General features: G+C 40.2%; 1 protein-coding gene across 6 annotated transcripts; it reads right to left on the bottom strand.

Annotated features, from left to right (window-relative positions):
* Positions 1–314: 314 nt before the first annotated feature.
* On the bottom strand, positions 315–19,825 carry unm_sa1614 (un-named sa1614). 6 transcript variants are annotated; one of them, XM_042218968.1, is made up of 28 exons: positions 19,193–19,823; positions 18,830–19,005; positions 14,990–15,286; positions 14,318–14,392; positions 14,044–14,093; positions 13,796–13,925; positions 13,617–13,702; positions 13,452–13,527; positions 12,909–12,989; positions 12,711–12,808; positions 11,878–11,947; positions 11,667–11,754; positions 11,455–11,503; positions 10,899–11,071; positions 9,568–9,701; positions 8,727–8,818; positions 8,456–8,642; positions 8,192–8,277; positions 7,957–8,072; positions 7,314–7,381; positions 6,456–6,563; positions 5,765–6,047; positions 5,490–5,657; positions 5,322–5,385; positions 4,548–4,591; positions 3,767–3,921; positions 3,206–3,331; positions 315–2,582 (listed from the first exon to the last, which is right to left on the bottom strand). In XM_042218968.1, the coding sequence occupies exons 2-28, from the start codon at positions 18,953–18,955 to the stop codon at positions 2,508–2,510; spliced, it is 3,105 nt and encodes a 1,034-aa protein (XP_042074902.1). In that variant the 5' UTR covers positions 18,956–19,005; positions 19,193–19,823; the 3' UTR covers positions 315–2,507. The 6 variants fall into 6 exon arrangements, with proteins under 6 accessions (XP_042074902.1, XP_042074906.1, XP_042074904.1 ...); XM_042218972.1 differs by having other exon boundaries at positions 14,990–15,135; positions 15,214–15,286; positions 18,830–19,822; XM_042218970.1 differs by having other exon boundaries at positions 5,499–5,657; positions 18,830–19,824.
* Positions 19,826–20,510: the final 685 nt, after the last annotated feature.

Below are 20,510 nucleotides of genomic sequence, written 5' to 3'. Positions count from 1 at the left end.
TCTATTTGAAAAATTGTCCGTACTCTGGAGGTAAGAGCTGAACTGATCGTCTGTGGAGTTTGTCTATAAAAGCTGATTCTTACGCCAATGAATTTCTGCCACTATGCCAAATTCTTTTTTTTCTTTTTCTTTAAATGAAGATGTTTTAACAAGAACTGTTTTCTTTCACGAAAATGTTTTAGAAAAAAGAATCAAGAAGTTTATACAGAGATGCTATAAGGAAAGGTCTTTTTACAACCCCTGGCAAAATTATTTTAGGGAAGAAAAAAACATTTTCTCCAACCTGCAAAGCTCATCTGTCAGCTGTTACACAAGAAAGCTGGAATCAGCTTGATGGAGAATGTTTCTTTTCATGGATGAAACCCAGTGTTGATGTTATGGGGGAGCTTTGGGGGTCTATTCACGAAGGTCAGCTGAATTCTACTGACGTTTTTCAACAGTGTTTAATTTGAATCATGCTTGACTTACTGCAGCTCAAGTTAATTATTTAGTTAACAGCGGCTCATTGATTCTGTAACAACTGCAGTAACTAGTTTGACATTTGGAGGAGCACATGTGCCTGTGTAGGTTGGACTTGTGGAAGTACTCTCCTTAGTGTTTCTTTGAAACTAAGGAGAGGTCATTCATCCAGAATTATGGATACGGTTGCTTGTTTTTCTTTAAAGTTTTGTGTACACACACACACTTTTTTTAGATGTTTCTTTTTAATAACATAGCAAAATGAGTTGAGCAAAATGCCTCCTTGTCAAAACTAGTTTCCCTTCCAGTACATGTGCTCAGGCCATTGCATAAGCCTGAGGGGAGGTACTTTGATGATCTTCTTTATCAAAAAAAGTATTACATTTGGTTGAGGCATGTTTCATAAAGCCAGAGCAATTAAACAATTTGTTCATTTGCTAGACAGGAGACTTTTTTTTTTACTCTTTTTAATAATTCCAAACTTTTTTCCAGGGGTTATTATAAGCTGATATGTTGTTGTAACCAGGAATGGAAGTAGTCAAGTTGAGTGGCCACAGGTCACTAAAGTACAAATAATGCCTTAAAAAGCAAAAAGCTGTTCTAAATTCAGTCTGAATGGGTGTTAGTTACATTATGCTAGGATGTCCAGTACACAATTCCCTTTTTGTTTTGTGTTTTTGCCTCATTAAATGTACCACATAACATGGTGCCTCAGTAGAACCTATTCTATATTTTACTAAAAGTTTTACACAAATCATACAAAATGTGCTATATGAAGTTCCGGTGCTTAGCTCACTATTACGGACCTAATAAAAGAATTACACAAACGATTAATGGGAAAATAAAACATGTAACATTAAAAATTCTTATCCAATTATTATTATTATTATTATTATTATTGAACATACATTAAGAAGATTTGTGTTTTCTCTTAAAGTCATATCCAACACATGCAGGTTATGCACAATGATTAAATTCTACTGTCTTAAAGTACCAAGTTTGTCTATTTTTGTGCTTTACTTTTGTGCTTGACGCCATTACTTGAGTATATATGTATATTACATAAGCTTCTTTTTTTTTTTAATTGTTGCTTAAGTTTAACTATGTCTAAAATAACTCAGTACTTTTACTGAGATTGAATTTTAGGTCTTATTTTTCTCAAATAGCCAAATAAAATAATTATAAAACTTTCCATCCCTGGTTATAATGTTAATACAACGGTTCTTCTTAAAACAGAATTATTTAATCACGACAGAAGTAACTCATTATAATGAGAAGTTTTGAGACTTGAGCACTGAGTAAATTCATTTTGCAAACGTGGCAGCAACACACTGCTGTGTTCACTGAGGCGATGTGATATCTTGGGACATCGAAGGCAACTGGAAGGAAATGCGAGTCTCCCATGAAGTCCACCTTTCATATCTCACTTTAGAGCTTTGGTCCTTGGCATCTCAGAGTGTTTTGTGCTATCCGGGTAAGCAGCTGTAACCAACAGATCTGATCAATAATATGGCCTGAGTCCGGGTCTATCGACACCTAAAATGTGGCAGCAGTAGCTTGTGTGTTTTGGCTAGCCACAAATTCAGAAAACATAAATAAATTATAATAAAATCAAAAGAAAATGAGGCCCAGATTACCTTCAGAATAAAAATCCAGGGGATTGCTGTTTCTTGTGATTTGCCCTTTGTGCTTAAATATTTTTTTGCTTTTTGAGTAAATAAATAAAGTCCGGGCTACAGCAGCCTCGAGTGCTGGCTGTTTGGTCTGTCCGAGGCTGTCTCATTGTTTTTTTCCTGACCTAACTGGAGCCACATAAAAATAATGTGTTGTCTTTACTGAAGGTCATCCATAATGTTTCCATGGTAACTGAAGGCATGAGGAACACCGGTTGCTGTGACAACCGTGTCAGGACCATGAACATTTGAAGCCTCTGAACATCTGACCTGGTCCATCTGCAGATCAGGTGTTCTGATGTGGTTTAGTTCTCCAGAGCTCTGTGGTGATCTGGATTTGTGCTGGTCTGAGGTCAGCCCAGTTCTGGTTTCACATCAGTCAGACAGCGGCTGGACGAATGAGGACGGAAACAACCCTCTCTGGTCTGGTTCTTCCTCTATGTAACCATGCTACACAGAGAGAGAGAGAGATATGTTTACCTTAATGTTCACTGGACATGTAGTCAAACAGAGGTTTGAAGAGTGAGAGCCACTTGAGTGGATCACTGCAAAATTTTGCCTTCGTATTATGTACTTTTTTTTTTTATTCTAAAGGAGGGGTAAAGATTTGATTTTGAGCCCTGGTAACTTTTTAAGCAAAGGTAATATCAACAGTAAAACGTATACTTTAAAAAAATCTATATTTCTTTTTAATGCTCATCATAGAAAGATGATCTATAAAAGCTACTGAGGTTCAAGAGCACTTTCACAAATGGTGATGCCATTTTTTCCAGAGAATTAGTTAATAGCAGTTTGATTTCATACATGCTGATGACTAATATAAGCTGCTCTGGCACAGGTTAGAGTATCCTAGCAAGAACTGAACCACCTTTGTTAGCAGTGAAAATCCAGCTAAACCCAAAGTTTATCCTATAAGCTTTAAATTCTCCTTACCAGAACAGGCCTCTGGGCATATGTTTCAGCTGAAGTACAGACTTAAGTTCAGAGGACAGATGAGGTCACACTGTGAGACTTTCTCCAACCCGCCGGCCGAGGCTCTAATGAGAGGTCGGGTTGGTGATACTGATACCTACCCACCAATCATTGTCCTCCTGTCCCAGGACCACCAGCACCTGGCCCTCAGAAAAGCTCAGCTCGTCATGGTGGTCGGCCTGGCAGTCATACAGCGCCTGAACCCGACGACTGGATGCTCCTCGAGGCTAATTGATACATACCAAATCAGGTGTAACATTATTGCTCATGTATCACAGTGTAGCAATTATAATTTCATTGTACTGCCAATTGGAATTTGTTCCTCTATTGTCCAAATATGATATCGATTCACTTCTTTCATTTCAATTTTGTGCTCATTCTTTGTACCTTTTGCTTGCATAACTACTGTACCTGCACACAAATTATTTGAATTATACCCCTTTACTATTAAGGATTTCTTGATCATTACTATGCAAATTGTCATGACCACTGATCAAAGACCATGAGTACTATTCACAGAGAGTTGGGCAATGGCTGTAATCACAGCATTGAAAGATGATGGCAAACGTGTTGCGGAAGCAACTGGATTGTGATTTTTTTTTCTTCCTAACATTAAAACACTGCAAGGTTGATGGGGCGTTAAATATTTTCAAAAATCTCACCAGTGATCTACGAGGAAGTGGTTGAGGGGCGGAGCCTCTGCTTTCACTTTCAAAGCTCTGAGAGCGCTGATTGGATGGAGAGCCATTTATTGGTGCCTTACTGTTGAGGATCTGGAAATGGGAGGAGCCACTTTCACTGTCCGCCCTCCGAAAACCTCAGACAGAAAGACTCAGGTTTTAAGTACATTCTCATTCATACAGGGACAATAATTACATTAAATATATATTTTACAATTTCATAATAGAGAAAAAATAATCATTAAAATGCATTATTAATAAGTCATAATTAAGTTTTAAATGACCTGAAATGACTAAATTAAATGATTTTTTTTTTTTTTTTTAAATAATGCGTTTTTGTGCATGTAAAGTAATACATGTTTGCATATATTAAATAATGTGAATATTAATCTCTAAATTCAATTCACTTCTTTGTCAGATAAAACAACCTTTTTTTTTGGAACAGTCAAAAGCAACACACGTGCTGTAAATAAGAAAAAGCAGCAAATCCTCAGATAAGATTTTGGAATTTTCACTAAAACTGCAGATAAATTTTGTTTTAATAAAAATAAATAAAATTAAAAAAAACATCATAGAAGTCAGTGTAAACTCATAGAAGCCAAAATGTATCCTCAGATTTTGTCTGCTCTTCTGCTCTCTGGTTAAAGACTGTAGGTGCACGCTGTCTGTAAACATTTATCACAGGTTGGCATAATGGATTTAACAGACTCTTGATACGTAAAACAGACTCAGGTCTCAGAAGACGTTTTGGGACAGGAAGTACCTCTGTCAGATCGTTCAGTCAGTGAGCTGAGAGGAGAAGCTGGACTGGAAAAACAGAGACAGACAGGGAAGAGAAGGAGTCCGTGTTATTGTCTGTGGTGTTTTGAAGCTCATCACACTGACCTGTATTTCACCTCCTATCCACCAGAGGTCAGTACAACCTCAATTCATCTAGGTAGAAACTGCTTCACTTTGTTTAAGAATAAAGTTCCAGCTTTAACCTTTTATGTCCTCTTTAATTCTTTTACAATCATGTATGAAATAATAAACCAACAATATTCATATCTGCTGTCTGACCCAATAAATTTACTCTGACAGATTTTGAACAAATTCAATTTTAGGATCTCTCCTAAAATTAATTTGTTTCTATTTTGCTTAAAACTTTGTTCTACGGGTTTGAATTCTGAACAACAACATGAGCAGAATAGCACCTCGGTCTGTGAGACATCCCTTCATCGCACATCCAATTATAAGCTTCATCAGCAAAGGTTAAATTTTAGCTTTTTTTTTTTTTAAAGCTAGGATACAAAAACACAAAATTCAGTGGACCATTTTAGAACACTGGACTGTACATACAAACTCCTGTAGTGCTCCTGGAGTTTGTATTCATACAAAAAACAAAAAAAAACAACAACACACTTTTACAAAATAATAAAGAGACACAACCGGTGTTGTGATCATCAATGCAGCAGCTATTGCACCAATGATGATCACAACACTGGTTATGAGCCAGATTCTTCCTGGATGTGCTCGATGCAGTGCTGTGGATACTCACACACACTTCCTGAAGGAGGAGTCTGGACCACTGTATATCCTGGGACTGGCTGGCAACCCATAATCTACACACACACACACACACACACACACACACACACACACACACACACTTAATAACACAGTATCCTTCTGACTGATTAATTACAGTGTGTTTCTCAGATATTACCGTGCTTACTGGACTCAGAGCAGCTCCGCTTGTGTCGGACGGCGATGGGAGAGGGAGGGGTAATCCTTCTATTTCCTGTCAGGGGAAAGAATACCTCACCCTCTCCCTCTTCTTCCTCCCCCATACCATCTCCTCCAGACGGAGGTGGAGGAGGAGGAACATTGGGAGCTGAAAGCCAAAAGAGAGCATTGAGGTTTTTCATTCAGGCAGCAGGTAAAGCCAGAGAAAGACGTTGAACCAGATAAAACATTTAAAAAATGTTTATATAAGCTGACCTTTGACCCTGGGAGGCAGCGGGGGCGCAGGAGAGGATGGAGGAGGAGGTGGTGGGCTGGGGACGGAGCCAGCGGGATGGCTGTGAAGCTCCATAGCCATGGCGAGTCTCCTCCCCACACTGAGAAGGCCTCCAGCTGGTCCTCCGGGTGTTCCAGAGGAGGACAACATGACACAGGAGGAGTTGGACTGACTGAAGCTGAAGGGACGGGAGGAGAAGGAGAAGGAGGGGGTGAAAGAAGAGGATGAGGAGGAAGTGGAGCGCTCCTTTTTCAACGGACCATTCTGAAACAGAGGGTGAAGCACATGAAGACGTTAGCAGAGAGAAAGCAGTGAACAATTTATAAAGATCGATAGCTTAAAACTCATTATGAGCATCATGACTAAACTGCAGATTTTATGCACAAAGACTTTTACTCTAACGAGGAAGGGAGCCAAACATGTTTATTTCAAACAGAGTACAAACCAATGGGCTGCACCATAACCCAATAAAATAAGGATTATTTCAAATTGTGAACTGTGCAAAACTCCGATAGCAGAGTAGAGTAAATCATAAATACAAGTAACAGATCCCCCTTATACTTATATATGAAAGCAGAACATGAAGAAAAGGCAGTGACATCATTTAAATTACTCTGAGGACATTTTTTTGTAAAAATCTCAACTCAGCAGCCTGTCAGTTGCCATGGTTACCTTGTCATCAAAGTCATCATCACTGTCGTACAGGTCGTCATGACGAATCCTCCACTCGTACTCCACATGGACGTGATGGTCAAACTGGTTGGACTGGGCTTTCTGCAACTGCACACACACAGTAAAATATTTGTAAATGAGGATCACCTTCAAAGACAAGGGACAAGGCTTTAGGAGCTACTGACCTATCAGGTTTGAGCAGTATTTGACTGCATGCTGCTTAATAATCTATGCTGAGAGTAAAAGACGGTCAGTTGAGGATAGCTCCAAAAACTAGGTGCCTCTCTATAGACAAATGCCAGATTTTACAACAGAAATTCACTTGTTTACAACCTGCTAAAATATTTAGTTTCAGCTCTGTATCTGTTTTGCTCTTTTATAAAAACTACACAGGTGTTCAATGTGAAACTTTATCATCGCCTTTTGGTTAACAGGTAAGCAAATAAGTACCGTTTCACAGGCAAACAGTCACAAACCACTGCAACAGAGTAAAGATATTAAGTGCTACAACAGCAAAACAAAATCAAGTTAAAACACCGACTAAAATTAACAGGTAGGTGACTTAAGCTCACTATAGACAAGATAGTCTGCTAGCTTTGACCTCCACTTACATGACTCACTAAACTGGGGCTTTCACCATGTTTGACGCCTTTTTAAAGATATAAGATGCATTGCTGTGCAGTTAATTATAGTAACAGACCATCATTTATCTTGCTAAATACATTTTTTAAAAATTAAAAAACTAGTAATTTAGTCCTCTGGCATCTTGGTCAAATATGGTGATAACACAGTATAACAGGTGGTTACTGATTTATCAGACAGTCTGATGTGAATCTGTAATCAGAGCGATGACCTCACCAGTGCCTCACAATGGGTGTGCTTCAACCTGCGGCTCACATCCAGAGCGGTTTCTCCTAACTCGTTCTCTGAAATAAACGGTTAAGATATTAATTAATAATGAAATAATTACCAAATATCATCATCAGTTTATCCAAGTCACCAAAAATATTCTACATGTAAAAACCTAAAAACTGTGCGTTTTACTTATTGTCTGACAGTCCTCCTGTGTTGTTGTTTTTTTATTGGGCCTCATCTATTGGCTGGAGTCGATGGGCATGGGCGCAGAAGGCAGGTGACTCTACATGGAGAGTGAGGCTGAAGACCTACAACTCTACAGACACTGATCTTCTGTTTCAGGTTATCTTTAGTTTGTCTTTGCGATCCTTACTGTGAACCTCTGGATGATGTGGTTGTTTGAAATAAAGAGTGTTTTATCTTTGGGACAGTAATCCTGGTGAACTCGGATTATTTTGGATGTGAAGAGTCTGACATTTTTCTCATATGCTTTATCAGAATGACATTAAATAACCTCTACACACAGTTGATGCTCAACTGATAAATGAGAGCTCTGACAGATACATTATACAAGTGTGTGTGTGTGTGTGTGTGTGTGTGTGTGTGTGTGTGTGTGTGTGTGTGTGTGTGTGTGTGTGTGTATTACTGATGTGTGTGTTGGCTCTGGCTCTCAGCAACAGCTTCACACAGTCGGTCTTGTTGTGTAGACAGCTGTAGTGCAACGCCGTGTTTCCCGCTGATGTCTGTGTATCAACATTAGAGCTGACAAAAAAGAAAAAGAAAAACATGCAGGTAAACACAAAGGTACACACACCACACACACACACACACACACACACACACACACTGAGGTGTAACAAAGGTTTCCATAGCAGACTGACCAGTTCTGAGCCAGGAAGTCCAGGATGTGCAGTGATGTCCTGTCAGCCAGTAGGACAGCTAAATGGAGCGCTGTCTCCCCTTTCTCCTGAAGGCAAGAAAACAATCTCTTGAGATTATGTTGTTCCCAGATTAATAATACCTTGCATCTTAATGTAGCTGTGCGCGTGTAGCTGATTATACCTGGTTTTTTTTTTATATCTGTATGTGTGTGCGTGCAATCTAACATGCACATCAGTGTGCCTGTATCAAGTGTGTTTAGCTACCTGTATGTGTGCGTGCAGTGGCTGGCTCAGCTCTGCCCTCTGAGCGTACAGCTGGATCAGAGTGTAGATATCGCAGCTCTTGGTTGCCTCCTGCAGACGAAGTCGCAGCGCCGAAGTAGAGCTATGACTCCGCCTCACAAAGTTAACATCTTGATACTTTGACAGGATGAAGTCTTTACGCTCCGGCCTGCACGTCAAAAATATACAACATCAGATTTGTTAGAGTGTGAAATATTTCCTTTGAGTGTGTGCACCTGTGTTCGTCTCTTACATGTGGCTGTGTTGAGAGGGCTTCAGTGACGGACTCAGCAGGTTGGCTTCCAGTATTTCGTTAAAACCAGAATTACCGACATTCCTGGCCAACTGGGAGATACAGAGAGAGAGAGAGAGCTCACAGTCAAGGGCAAACAACAGGGCCATGTAATACCCATTCAGTGGGTATTGTATCAAGAATAAGAATCATCATGATTTTTAACCTCAGAATAAGATAGATTGGATTAGTTGGGGGACTCTCTCCCAACTCTCTGTGAACGGTACTCATGGCTAGTTTCAGTCATGACTGAAGAAGTAATTTGGATGAGTGACGAAACGTTTCTCCCACTGAAAACGCTACGCCCAGATGAACAGAATCAACTTTTGGGGATTTACTTACCTGGATGATTGAGAATGCATCGAGATGTAACGTTACAATCTTTTTCAGTTTGTCAGAGGTCACTGCTGACTGAGAATTGGAGCTTATTATGTCTTGCATGGATATAAATCTCTTCTCTGACTTAACATTAAATAACCAAGTTTGACATTTAGTTAAATATTTTCTAACATTACATATGTCAGAATAAACCACACTGCACTGAAATAGTAAAGATCCAGCTGCAAAGCAATGGAAATGCACAGCAGGAAAAAAAAGACTAAACGTAGAAACTACCTGAGAGTTTATCTCTAGAAATGTCTTTGATAACTGTTCACAAAGCTAACTGAAACTATGACACATGCTAATGACAGTTCTCAGCTGAGCACATGTAAATGCCCTGCACAGTAGCATTTCAGACGTGAACCCAGTTACACCTGGAAAGCATGACTGATAAGCTCATTAGCTAACAGGTCTGACCTACCAGCAGGTCTGAGGTTCCCAGACTGTCCAGGCTCAGAGACTGGATCCTGGAGACGTGGACCCCCATTTCCCTGTGGATGCCTGAACACTCAATACAGGTCAGGATACCCAGGTTTGTAGACAGCCACCCAGGATCTACAGTAAGAGAGGTCAAGGTCAAAGGTCAAGGTCAAATTTATTTATATAGCACATTTCCAGATAGAAGATGCTGCACAAAGTGCTTAACAATATAAAAATGGCATTAAAAAGCAACAATGTAATACAATAATAACAATAATAGGACAATAAAATAATTAAAACAATAACTAAAACTATTAAAATAAGACCAAAATGCTTGGGCCATAGTGTGTTAAAAGCCAGGGCATAGAAACGTGTCTTTAGTAGTGATTTAAATCGATCAAGTGTTTGTGCAGATCTAATATTTAGGGGGAGACTATTCCAGAGTCTGGGACCTGCCACAGAGAAGGCTCTATCGCCATGAGATTTGAGATTAGTCCGTGGGATGGACAGCATTAATTTTGAGCTTGACCTCATGGTTTTTCATGGAGCATAAACAGAGAGGAGCTCAGACAGGTAAGAAGGGCATTAGGTGACTTAAAAACAAAAAGTAAAAGTTTCAATTGGATCCTGTAGGAGACAGGAAGCCAGTGTAGAGAAGCTAAAACTGGGGTTATATGCTCTCTCCGGTTGGTACCAGTTAGCAGGCGAGCAGCTGCATTTTTGACCATCTGAAGACGATGAATGGAGGCCTGGTCGAGGCCAAAAATACTATGAATTGCAGTAGTCCAATCTGCAAGCAAGGAAACGGTGAATGGCACGTTCAAAGACATTAGCCGGGAGGTATGGTGTTACCTTGGCTAGCTGTCTAAACTGAAAGAAGCAGGACTGGACTACTGCACTCACCTGCTTATTCAATTTAAAAGAACCATCAATGTAGACACCGAGGTTTTTTACATGTGTTTTACAGGAGGAGGAAAGGGGGCCCAGAGTGCCATCGATGTGATTATTGACAAAGCTGCCAAAAATGACAACTTCAGTTTTATTTTCATTTAGCGAGAGAGCTCATCCGAATACTTCCTGCAGATTTTTTCACATTAAAAGCCTGCCTTGGCACAAACCACCTGATTGTAGAAATACAGACTGCTAATAAGAAATTATATAACATTTAGCAGATAAATATTAAATACACGCTTGGAATTAAACTAAGCTATTCATTCAACTGTCTTATTTGCCACAAAATAATCTTTCAGTTATTTACTTGATTAAATATGACACAATTAAATCAGTAATCTCTTCGGCATAACATCTAGTGTACTTTGTTGGTTTGATTACCTGGTGCGCCGCAGTCACAGCAGCTGTTGTTTCCCGGCATCCGTTTGATGTCATCGGTGATGGCTCGGGTCAGATCCTCCACGCTGCTCTCACTCCCTCCTCCTCCTTTTCTCCCCCCGTCCAGAGCCATACTCAGAGCCTCCTGCTTGCTGTTAGTGAGCACCGACATCCAGCTGAAAACAAACAACACTTCTTAATAATGTGTTCTCATTTTTAGACCCAAGATGATGTGAGCACCACAAGAAAAGAGTAGTCCGACAATTTACCACCATTACTATATTAAAAAGACACACACGGCCGCTGACATCTCAGTCCAACCTCTCTCAGACAGCGTTTCAACAGACATGCATCTCACTTCTTTAGGTGCAAAGTTTGTGGAGCAGCAAAGGAAACTACTCTTCTGTCTAACTAAACATTTTCAGACTTGTAATGTTTAGTGTCTAGTGTCACATGTGCAATCATACTGCCCAAAACCTGCAGAAACATAACTCATACTGTACGTGTAAACTTAGCAGAGTGGCCCGTTAACAACCTGCCCGAAGAAAGTTTTACTCACGCCACACACTCAGCTTCATCTTCAGCCAGGAAGTGGTAGGTCCGATTATCTGCAGGAAAAGGTGTATCTTATGCTTACAGAGACGTATTTATACAGTACATAATACTGATTACATGCATTTAAATTTATATTTGGATGCATGCAGTTTTTATCTTGTGTTAAATTATGTACGACTTCAGTGTACATGTAGAATAGCATTTAGTGACACTTACGGGAGATAAGGTCAAAGCATTTCTTATCCTCCACGCTGGGTTTAACCTGACAGGTGAGCAGGTTGAGTCTGGTGGGAGGTTTGTTCGGCTGAAAAGCAGAAAGAACGCTGCTGATAAGATTCAGTTAAAACATAGACAGCAAAGAGAACTAAGCCAAACAGATTTTTCCTGCTGTTTTTATCTCTTTATACATTTATACACACGCACTCACAGTAGCATGCGCGATGGTCAGGTAACAGTTGTGAACTGAACATTTCCTCTTCTGCCACATTTTCCTCAACCTGTAACACAAACACAGTTTTAGTCCTTTTAGTGATCCTAATAGCGCATCTTCCCCCATCCAACATAAATATTTTGGAAAACATCGACCAGTCTGGAGGGAACAAATTACAAAGGAGACAATTCCTTGCCATTCCATAATCCACACACACAAATATAAGTACGAATCCAGCACATGTGCAATGTCGCTCCTTGTCAGTTCAATATCTATATCGCCAGTTCACAACAGCTGCCTCAAGGCACTTCATTTTGTAGGTTAAAGACGCCACAATATTAGAAAGAAAAGTGAGAATAAAAGAGTGCCTTAAGCTATGAGACACAAGCCTTTAAAAGGAGATGATGCAATGACCATGATTATATAACAACATTAAACCAACGGCTGCAGGCTGATGTTGGTTAAGTGGTCCAAGAACTATTCAAATTCAAACAGTCAGTAGCACCAAAAAGCTTAAGGACACTCCATTAAGAGCACAAGTCAGATACATTTTTCTAAATGCGTTATTAATGTCGAGGAACAAATGTCGGTCAAGGTGAAGATACTTTTAACTATTTAACATTGTTTATATGAGTTGCCCTATTTTATCAACGCTTTGGTACCGTTTGTTTTTAAAATTGAAATGATTTTTTTTTTAAAAACTGCAATTGAAAAAAATCAGTACTACCAATGCAGTTTGCACATTAAGAGTAATTGAGGCATTTAACTTAATTGCACTGCTTTGTGAATGTTTAAAAAGGCGTGCAGGTTATTTTATGTTGTGTGTTTACCCGTCACTCTTCTTGTAGAGGAATCCTGTTCTCTCCGTCCCGTACTGTTTGTCTCCCAGCAGCTGATGCATATTGTACACCTGCTTAGGCAAAGAGTCCTACACGCGCACACACACACACACACATGTGCAGACACACATTCATTATTTTGCATGTCCAAACAGCAAAATAGCCCACATATGTGTCTGTGTCTCTGACCTGCTCCGTGTGGACGACCGGCCTCAGCTGATCTCTGAGTGTGCACAGCTGTCTCTTCTCCTCATCCTGACGTTGCTTCACCTGCACACACAAACAGCTCACCTGCAGAGCTCAGCTAATCCAGCATCACATGCTGCTGCCGCGCTTACACCGTCCAAATCTCACTCAGCAAATTTCCATTTTTAGTTTTGGAGTAAATCATCACGAGTTTACTTCTCATGGTATATTACATATGTAGAGAGCTGGAGCTGATCAGTTACTGTATGAATGGATGAGTTTTGATCATGTGACTGCAGAGACAGGGCACAACCAAGCGGCAAAGTATAGTTCCTCAAGGCTGGCTCCAAAAGGAAAGTCAAAAAGAGAGTAAATCACTTAATTTCTTACTTCATGTAATGTCTCTATTCTGTATGTTGTATTCTTCATAATAATAATTTTTTAAAAGTAAATGACTTGATTTTAATCTCTGTGCAAATCATTAACAATCTGCCAGCCGCACTTAAAGGCTGCTGCTAGTGTTGCTGCTGTTAGCACTTCCTGTACCGTGGTCAGGACTCCGTTGAGCTCATCCATGTACTGCTTCAGCCTCTGAGTGGTGGAAACACACTCCTGCAGGAAACTGAACACAAACATAAAGATGTAGTAAATCGAACCATTCCAGTTTACTGTATGTAGCTTTGCCAAAGCTGTGTTTGTGTGAGCTCCTACTTGTTGTGGCTATGGTAGTGTTTGATGAGGTTCTGCAGAAGGTCGACTCCTCGCTTCGTCTTTATCTCATTGACCCTAATTAGATACTGAGGGAAAAAGACAAGAAGCGATTGAAGGAAAGCTGCACATTTAAAAAATAAAATAAATAAGAATGGAAATGAAGGGGAAGAGTCACTGACCTCACACATGCTCAGTTGGAAGGAGCGTCTCTCCTTCTCCAGCTCCTCCGCGATCTCTCCTCCGCTCACCTCACTCCTCACCATCCCATACTGCCGAGCTAACTCCCTCTTCTCCTTCTCCACCTGTTTACTGCACACACAGTTTCAAGACTTTAATTTAAAAATCTTCCTGCCCCTAATACAAACGTATTAAAGTTTCCAGTCTTAGATACTAGCAAATAAACATAAGTTAATTCAGTGTCACTCACAATCTGCTCTCATAATCCCTCCACGCTCTTTCAAAAGGCTTTTTCAGATCCTAGGAGACACAGAAGGAAACTGGAATTAGAATTATTTACCTTACTGAACACAAGCAGCAGCATCCTGAGGCTAAACAGTAAAAAAGACTACAAAGATTCATTTTTTTTGACTGAACTCTGGTGAAATGTTGACAGAAACACTGGTCAGAGGCTCGTGACTGTTATAGTTCATACGAGTTATTTAGGTGGTATGAATGCACTAAGCAAAGATGAATGTCCTCACCCCCTTCACCTCCCTCAGGTCTCCTTTAACCAGAGAGTCCAGGAAGAAGTTGATGTTGTGGAGCATGCTCTTTAGCTGAACACAGAGAAACATAAATTATCTAAAGGGAAAACACATACTGCTCAAAGCCATCATGGGTAACACTATGAACTGCTTAACATGAAAAACATTAAGACAGTTTAGGTGATTATGACTTTGACAGAGAGCACAAAACCATATGACACAAGGATTGTGTCACGAGCTCACTACGGTCTACTGCCGTCCAGATGTATAGTAATTGGACCTACAGTTTGGTCTTAAGTTAGGTCCTTAATCGGACAGTGACAGTAATGTTGCTTCTGTACACCAACACAGCGGATTTAAATAAAGCAATCAAATATGAGTACCTCATTTTCAAACCCCAGAATAACTGGACAATAAATGATAATAAAATGCACTCGCCATAACATAGAACCAAAAAGTCTGTATTTAATCATGTAGCTGATGCTGGTCAGTCAGTCATTTTGCAAATGAACTCATTATGCGCTCCTCGACATGGGGCTTTCTGTAAAGGAAGGAGGCAGATATTTTCAAACTAGAGCAAAGACTCATTTTAAGGGTTTTTTCAAACTGAAGTTACAGATTTTTAAGTAGAAACTCATCAGCTGGAGGTGTTTTGTTGCTATCACTCACCAGGTTTTTCATGGGAGAGAGGAGCTCTTTGGAAAAGTCTGCCAGGCGGCAGAAGGCGGAGCCAACCTCCGTCTCTCCGTTTGAGTGACAGTTGACCGACAGCTTCTCCATCGCGTTAATGTACTGCTCCAAATGAGACACGTGTTCTGACACAGAAATGCTGTTAGTAAAGGGAACAATACGGGGATGTGCATGTGTGTGTCTGTATATTTTGGGGTGTGTACCTTGACCTGATGTGTATTTGGCTTTTGCAGCTTTCTTCATCTTCTGTAGCACCAACCTGTCGCTGTCCAGAACCTGAAAAAAAAACAAAAAAAACAAACCATACACACATTAATAAAGAGTGTGTGGACCTGCAGTGTGTGCATGTGTGTGTACATGTGCATGAAGGGGAGGTGGTAGTAATTCACCTGCTGACTCAACATACACACAGAGGACAAACTCGATGACATCGCTTGATGGCAGCAACGTTCCTGTGTGAGAACCATCGTCTGATCACTAAAAATCTCCACATGAAACTCCACAGTGAAGCTCTTCTCCCCATTCTGAGAAGATTTTAATGTTTTACCTTCAGCAGTTATTAACAGGTTAATAGTTTGTATAACGATTTCTACATGATTATTTCTGAATGTGTCAGACCACATATCTAATGGAGGCTGCCAGTTTTCATGCGCTGCTGCTTCTTATTGATTATTAAGTACTTTTTTTTGACACTATAACTTGAGTGTGGAAATGATGATTGATGGTTGTTATTATTGCAGTTGGAAATGTTAGGGTTGAAAATACTGTGTTACGTCAATAAACCACCACAAATTTCAAATTTTATCATTTAATTACATTTAAACAGCTTCAGGGTTTGCTTGATTTTTTCACATTCAACTTTCAAAGGTGTCCTTATGACCTAGATGTTGACATAAATGCCATTAAAATTAAAGAAAAGTGATAATTATGCAAAAAAAATATGACAGGAACTAAACAAATGACCCTATCTGCAGCAGATTTTGGGGTATTCATAGCATTATTAATATGCTCTACTTTATTGTCAAACAGTGAAATAACATTTATCTATGCCTGTTGGGAATTTATCTTTGGACAAGCTTGGACTGTCTATATGTTGCTTATTATTCGTGGCTTTAAAACTTTGCACACATGAAATAAATGTCACTATAAACAGGTGGTATGCCACCATATGGGTGTTTATTCTTAAAAAAAAAAAATTATAAATAATTAGAAATTATAAAATTAAATCTGTAATTTACAGTTTTTCAGCCTCCTTTGAATGCAGCACCAGTGTGCAAGCTAGAACATCCTTTACGTAATTATCCCTCTGGCCCCTTCTCTTATCATCAAATAACCATAGCTGTGAATGATTAATCTGTTGCCATGGTAACATATGCCAACACTGTTGGGGGTACATGTTTGGGGCAGAAGGGCAGTGTTTTTGAGGCCAGGCTCAGGGTCAGTAGCTCCACTGTTGAGGGAATTGCGCTGCCTGCTGGCTTGAGGGGCATCCCCATTCAAGCTCTCAGACCTCACACAGTAGCAGAGCAAATTTACAAACTGTTTAAGACCTTTAGTAGATTATAAAATGTTCTAACTTTAGAGCTAATCACTTTAACATTAAGAAATTACTTCTGTATATGTAAATATTTAAAGGGCTTCAGTCCATTGAGTCTTCGGATGAAGGGTCCAAAATGTTTGCAAATTTGCATGCAAAGGGAGGTTTAGACAAAACTTTCATGATTTTGTTCCGCGTTTCCTTCTGAAATCCTGCAAGCACACTGCAAACTATAAGGGTGATATGAAAGTCGTGGCAGACAAATGGAAAAGAAACTGCTGTTACTGCAGAATGTTATTTTAGTCAAACTTCGTAGTGAGATACAGTCTGCTTTTTGTTTCAATTCAAGGATGTTCTGAAAGGTTGTAAACAACATGTCTGCAAATATAAGATGAGTAGTAGTTAAGGAACAGCTTTGTGCTAATTAGCCATGCTACCAATCTGCTGATTTAAAGAACCATTTGCACCCCTTGTGTTTTGACAAATTTTGCATAGCATGATTCTGTGTCTTCCTCCAAAAACTCAAAGTGACAGCAACACTTTGATTGTGAATGAAGTACAAAAGCTGGACTTCAGTGACTGAAGCATTTGTCTAACAGAAATGATCACATTTCTTCACCAATAAGCATGATAGCTCGAAGGGCGATTGACAGTAAATAAGAAGATTCATGTTTTTGATTAATAAGTAAAACATGGAAGATGTAGCTCTAGTATAGTCATTAAAAACAATGCACGAATTTAGCAAACAGTTGAGTGGATTGCTTTTTGATAAGGAATCTGATACTTTCCTCAAAGTACAGTAATACACGAATGCATTACTTTTTCTGTACGCAGTAACTAAGAATATATCTGAACTAGTAAAAATGATTGTCACCTGTCAAAACGCTGCCCAGTTTACACAGCTTTTGTCTACAGCGGCTTTGATCTCGATATAATGGCGACAAGCTCAAACACTGCTGTTAAAATAAAACAGCTGAAGGGGTTTGGGCAATTTGACCAAGATGCCTTCCTGGAGATTTGTGCATCTCATTTGGCTTGGGAATGCTTCAGTGTGATCCTTGAAAACAGCTGGAGGCAGTGGTGATGGTGAAGGAGGTGTGGGCATACAAACTGTATGAGGCCTGCCTTGTACTCCTATAGAATCAAGTGTTGAGCTGGTGGTCAATGTCATGAAACCCAGTCATGACAGTCAAAAGCTTCTTGCAATAGCATTAAATAGAGGTAACATTTTCTGCAACTTCTTTCATAAATGGCTCTGAAATTTAGTGAAAATAATGAAACATCTGCACAGCGGCGAGAGCTCTGGAGCCGCTCAATGGATAATATTTATAAACCATAATGTCGTCAGACCTGTGACTAAACAAATGTTAAAAGACATATCGAGGTAAAACAGTCCAACCATCAGAACTGTGTGTTATAATGTGGATTCGTCTGTTTAACAAGAGTGTGGTGAGTCTGTTTGTGTCAAAAGGTTGGGATAAGTAGCACAGACATTTAAATGAAATTGTGAATATCAAGCTGAAAAGCCAACAACGCTAAGCACCAGGGGTCATCGTTAGTTAATGGAAACCGTCAATGGCAATAAATTCATAGTGCATAACCTCATGAATCACAAAGAAATTGACCTGCACACTCCTGGTCGCACACTCTGTGTCGTAGTTCTTTGACCCAACTCTCTTCACAGCGATGATCGTCGATATAAAGGCTGTTACACTTTGACACACAAGTTGATACTTGCTCTCTTTGCAAGTTTGAGGTTTTAAAATGCATTAGTCAAAGCAGGACTAAAAGGGAACCATCTAAACACAGCAGAAAGGCTGTGCTGTGCTTCACAAGGAGACAAATTTAAATCGGTCACATTTTGTTTGTACCAAGAAGAATTTTAAAAGGAATAAACTGTTTCATGCTTGCAGGCATTTATCATCTACAGTAAGTATGTATAAACACTTAATGTGCAAAGGCCTTTGTGATTTGTTAATCACATGCAAATAATATAAAAATGTTGTCATTTGTAGGAGACAGGGTTAAAAGGAAAAACTGTACATTTCACACAAAGAGGGGTTGGTATGAAGGATTGATTGGGGGCCACAGCTGCTCATTTTCCCCGGGGACCCTTAGCACTTAGGTCCGGCCATGAATGTAGGCTAGAAGCCAAATAATCAATTTACCGTGTACGGATAATCTCATTCATCAGGTAGCCTACACCCGTCCTGTTGAATCTGCACGATAAGCATCTTCAGACTGCTACCACTACCTGCTACCCCTCCTCTGTCAGTACTGACCTCCTCCAGCAGGTAGACTGTGTTCCTGCAGCTGATCATCTTGGAGGTGAAAGAGGAGGTAGTGGGAGAGTTCCAGTCCTCCTGAACCTCCTGGACGAACTCTGATACCGACACACACTCCGGCATTGTGCTCCTGAGGCCGGTAAGGACCGGGAGAGAACCAGGACAGTCCGGAACTGAAAGACCAGTTCCACACAAAAGACCGAGGACACCAAGCGCAACGTAGAGTCACCAACAACACACAAAAATTAAAAAATACAGCTGAAACGAGCCCATCAGTGGTACGTCCAGACTCCCACAGTCCCGGTAAGAGAAACTAGCATCAACTGGCTGATTAAAAAAAAGAAATGGGTAATTAAAGACCTGCTGGGTGATTCCTCCTCCGTCAGTGTGAGTGAACCGCAGCATCAGCTTCTTTTCTCCAAACAAAGGTGGTTAAACCCAGCAGCAGATGAAAGCCCACCAGCCTCTCTGCACGAAACAACCAAAAGATTAAAACGCCGCCGGTTCACTGACGTCCTAAGATCGAGTCGGTCTCCGATAGAGCGTCTTCATTGAGAGAAAACCAGCAAACCCGCCCGTGTGTGGTCAGTGTGTGAACCCGCTGACAAAGAGCGGAGGAGAGGAGAGGAGAACCGGACCCGCCGGGCACCGGTTCCGGGCTCAGATGAGACAATAAAAGCGGCTTCTGCTGTCGGCTTCAGCCGCAGCTTCATGTCTTCTCGTCACAGATATTTCTTTTCCTGCTTTTGCTCCTTTATTTAAACCGCATGGAGAGGCGCGTTCACGGTGTACAGCGGCGGAGCCCTCTGTCGCGGCCGCGCGCACTGCTGACCGGGAGGAGTGTGAAACGCACGCTCCTCCAAATAAACCTCAGCTCGTTACACCTGCGTCCTCTCGTTGTTCGCTTAATTTACTCAACCGGAGTTACATTTCCACAAACGGCCATTTTAAAGTTAGTTTCAAAAGAAAAGGAACCATGAGAACAGGATTAGCTACTCAAAGACCCCACAATCTGAAAATCCCTGTTTGTGCTTTTTTCGACTCGTTTTCAGTAAAAAAAAAAACAAATAAATTAAATTGGTTTCAGCCGGCAGGCTTAATTAGGACAAGCATGTAAGCGGCTAATACCTATCCAAAGACTTCATGCATATATATATATATTAATTTAATTTTGGGTTGATAGTTTTATTTTTATTTTCTAATTTAGCAAACCAACCCAAAAATCTTTCTAAAAATAATTCGAAGAACTTCACGTTTTTTGAGCATTTAGCCAGTGAAAAACCGATGCGACACCACGGTTCAGTTGTTGTCTAATGACGTAAGTAAATGTCATCTTATTCGCTGATATAATGTTGTCAGACAGATGTTGGTATCTGCTGATATTGGATCTGTTGCACCGGTGGATCCATAGGGTATATACAGGCATGTTAAAAGCTAAGGTCCATTGGACTCGCTCCAGTTCTGTGAAAAACGAAGTACGATTCATAATTTAGCAGCAATAACTTGAAGTTTTCTGTTTGACTTTATCGGTCTTTCTTGTTGTGCAGGAACTTTGGTCCACTCTTTACACGGTCGCCTCAGTTCGCTGACGTGAACTACCAATTAGTCGTCTTCTGGCATAATTTCCTTTGTAGTGTCTGAGGCAAAAAGCCAAAGTTTGTCTTGGCATCAACCATCA

This window comes from Haplochromis burtoni, unplaced genomic scaffold (genome assembly GCF_018398535.1).
Source record: "Haplochromis burtoni strain Fernald_Lab_line unplaced genomic scaffold, NCSU_Asbu1 Contig_26, whole genome shotgun sequence".
Lineage (NCBI taxonomy): Eukaryota > Metazoa > Chordata > Actinopteri > Cichliformes > Cichlidae > Haplochromis > Haplochromis burtoni.
Note: the sequence above shows the minus strand (reverse complement) of the source record. Positions and strands in the feature narration are given on the sequence as shown.

Bases quoted from the DNA above. Each gene is read 5' to 3' on its own strand.
- unm_sa1614 (XM_042218967.1), bottom strand. From the start codon at position 18,955: ATGCCGGAGTGTGTGTCGGTATCAGAGTTCGTCCAGGAGGTTCAGGAG. The intron at 14,094-14,317 runs GTGAGGACATTC...TGTGTCTCCTAG, and splicing joins ACCTGAGGGAGGTGAAGGGG to GATCTGAAAAAGCCTTTTGA. The intron at 11,504-11,666 runs GTAAGTGTCACT...CTTTTCCTGCAG, and splicing joins ATGCTTTGACCTTATCTCCC to ATAATCGGACCTACCACTTC.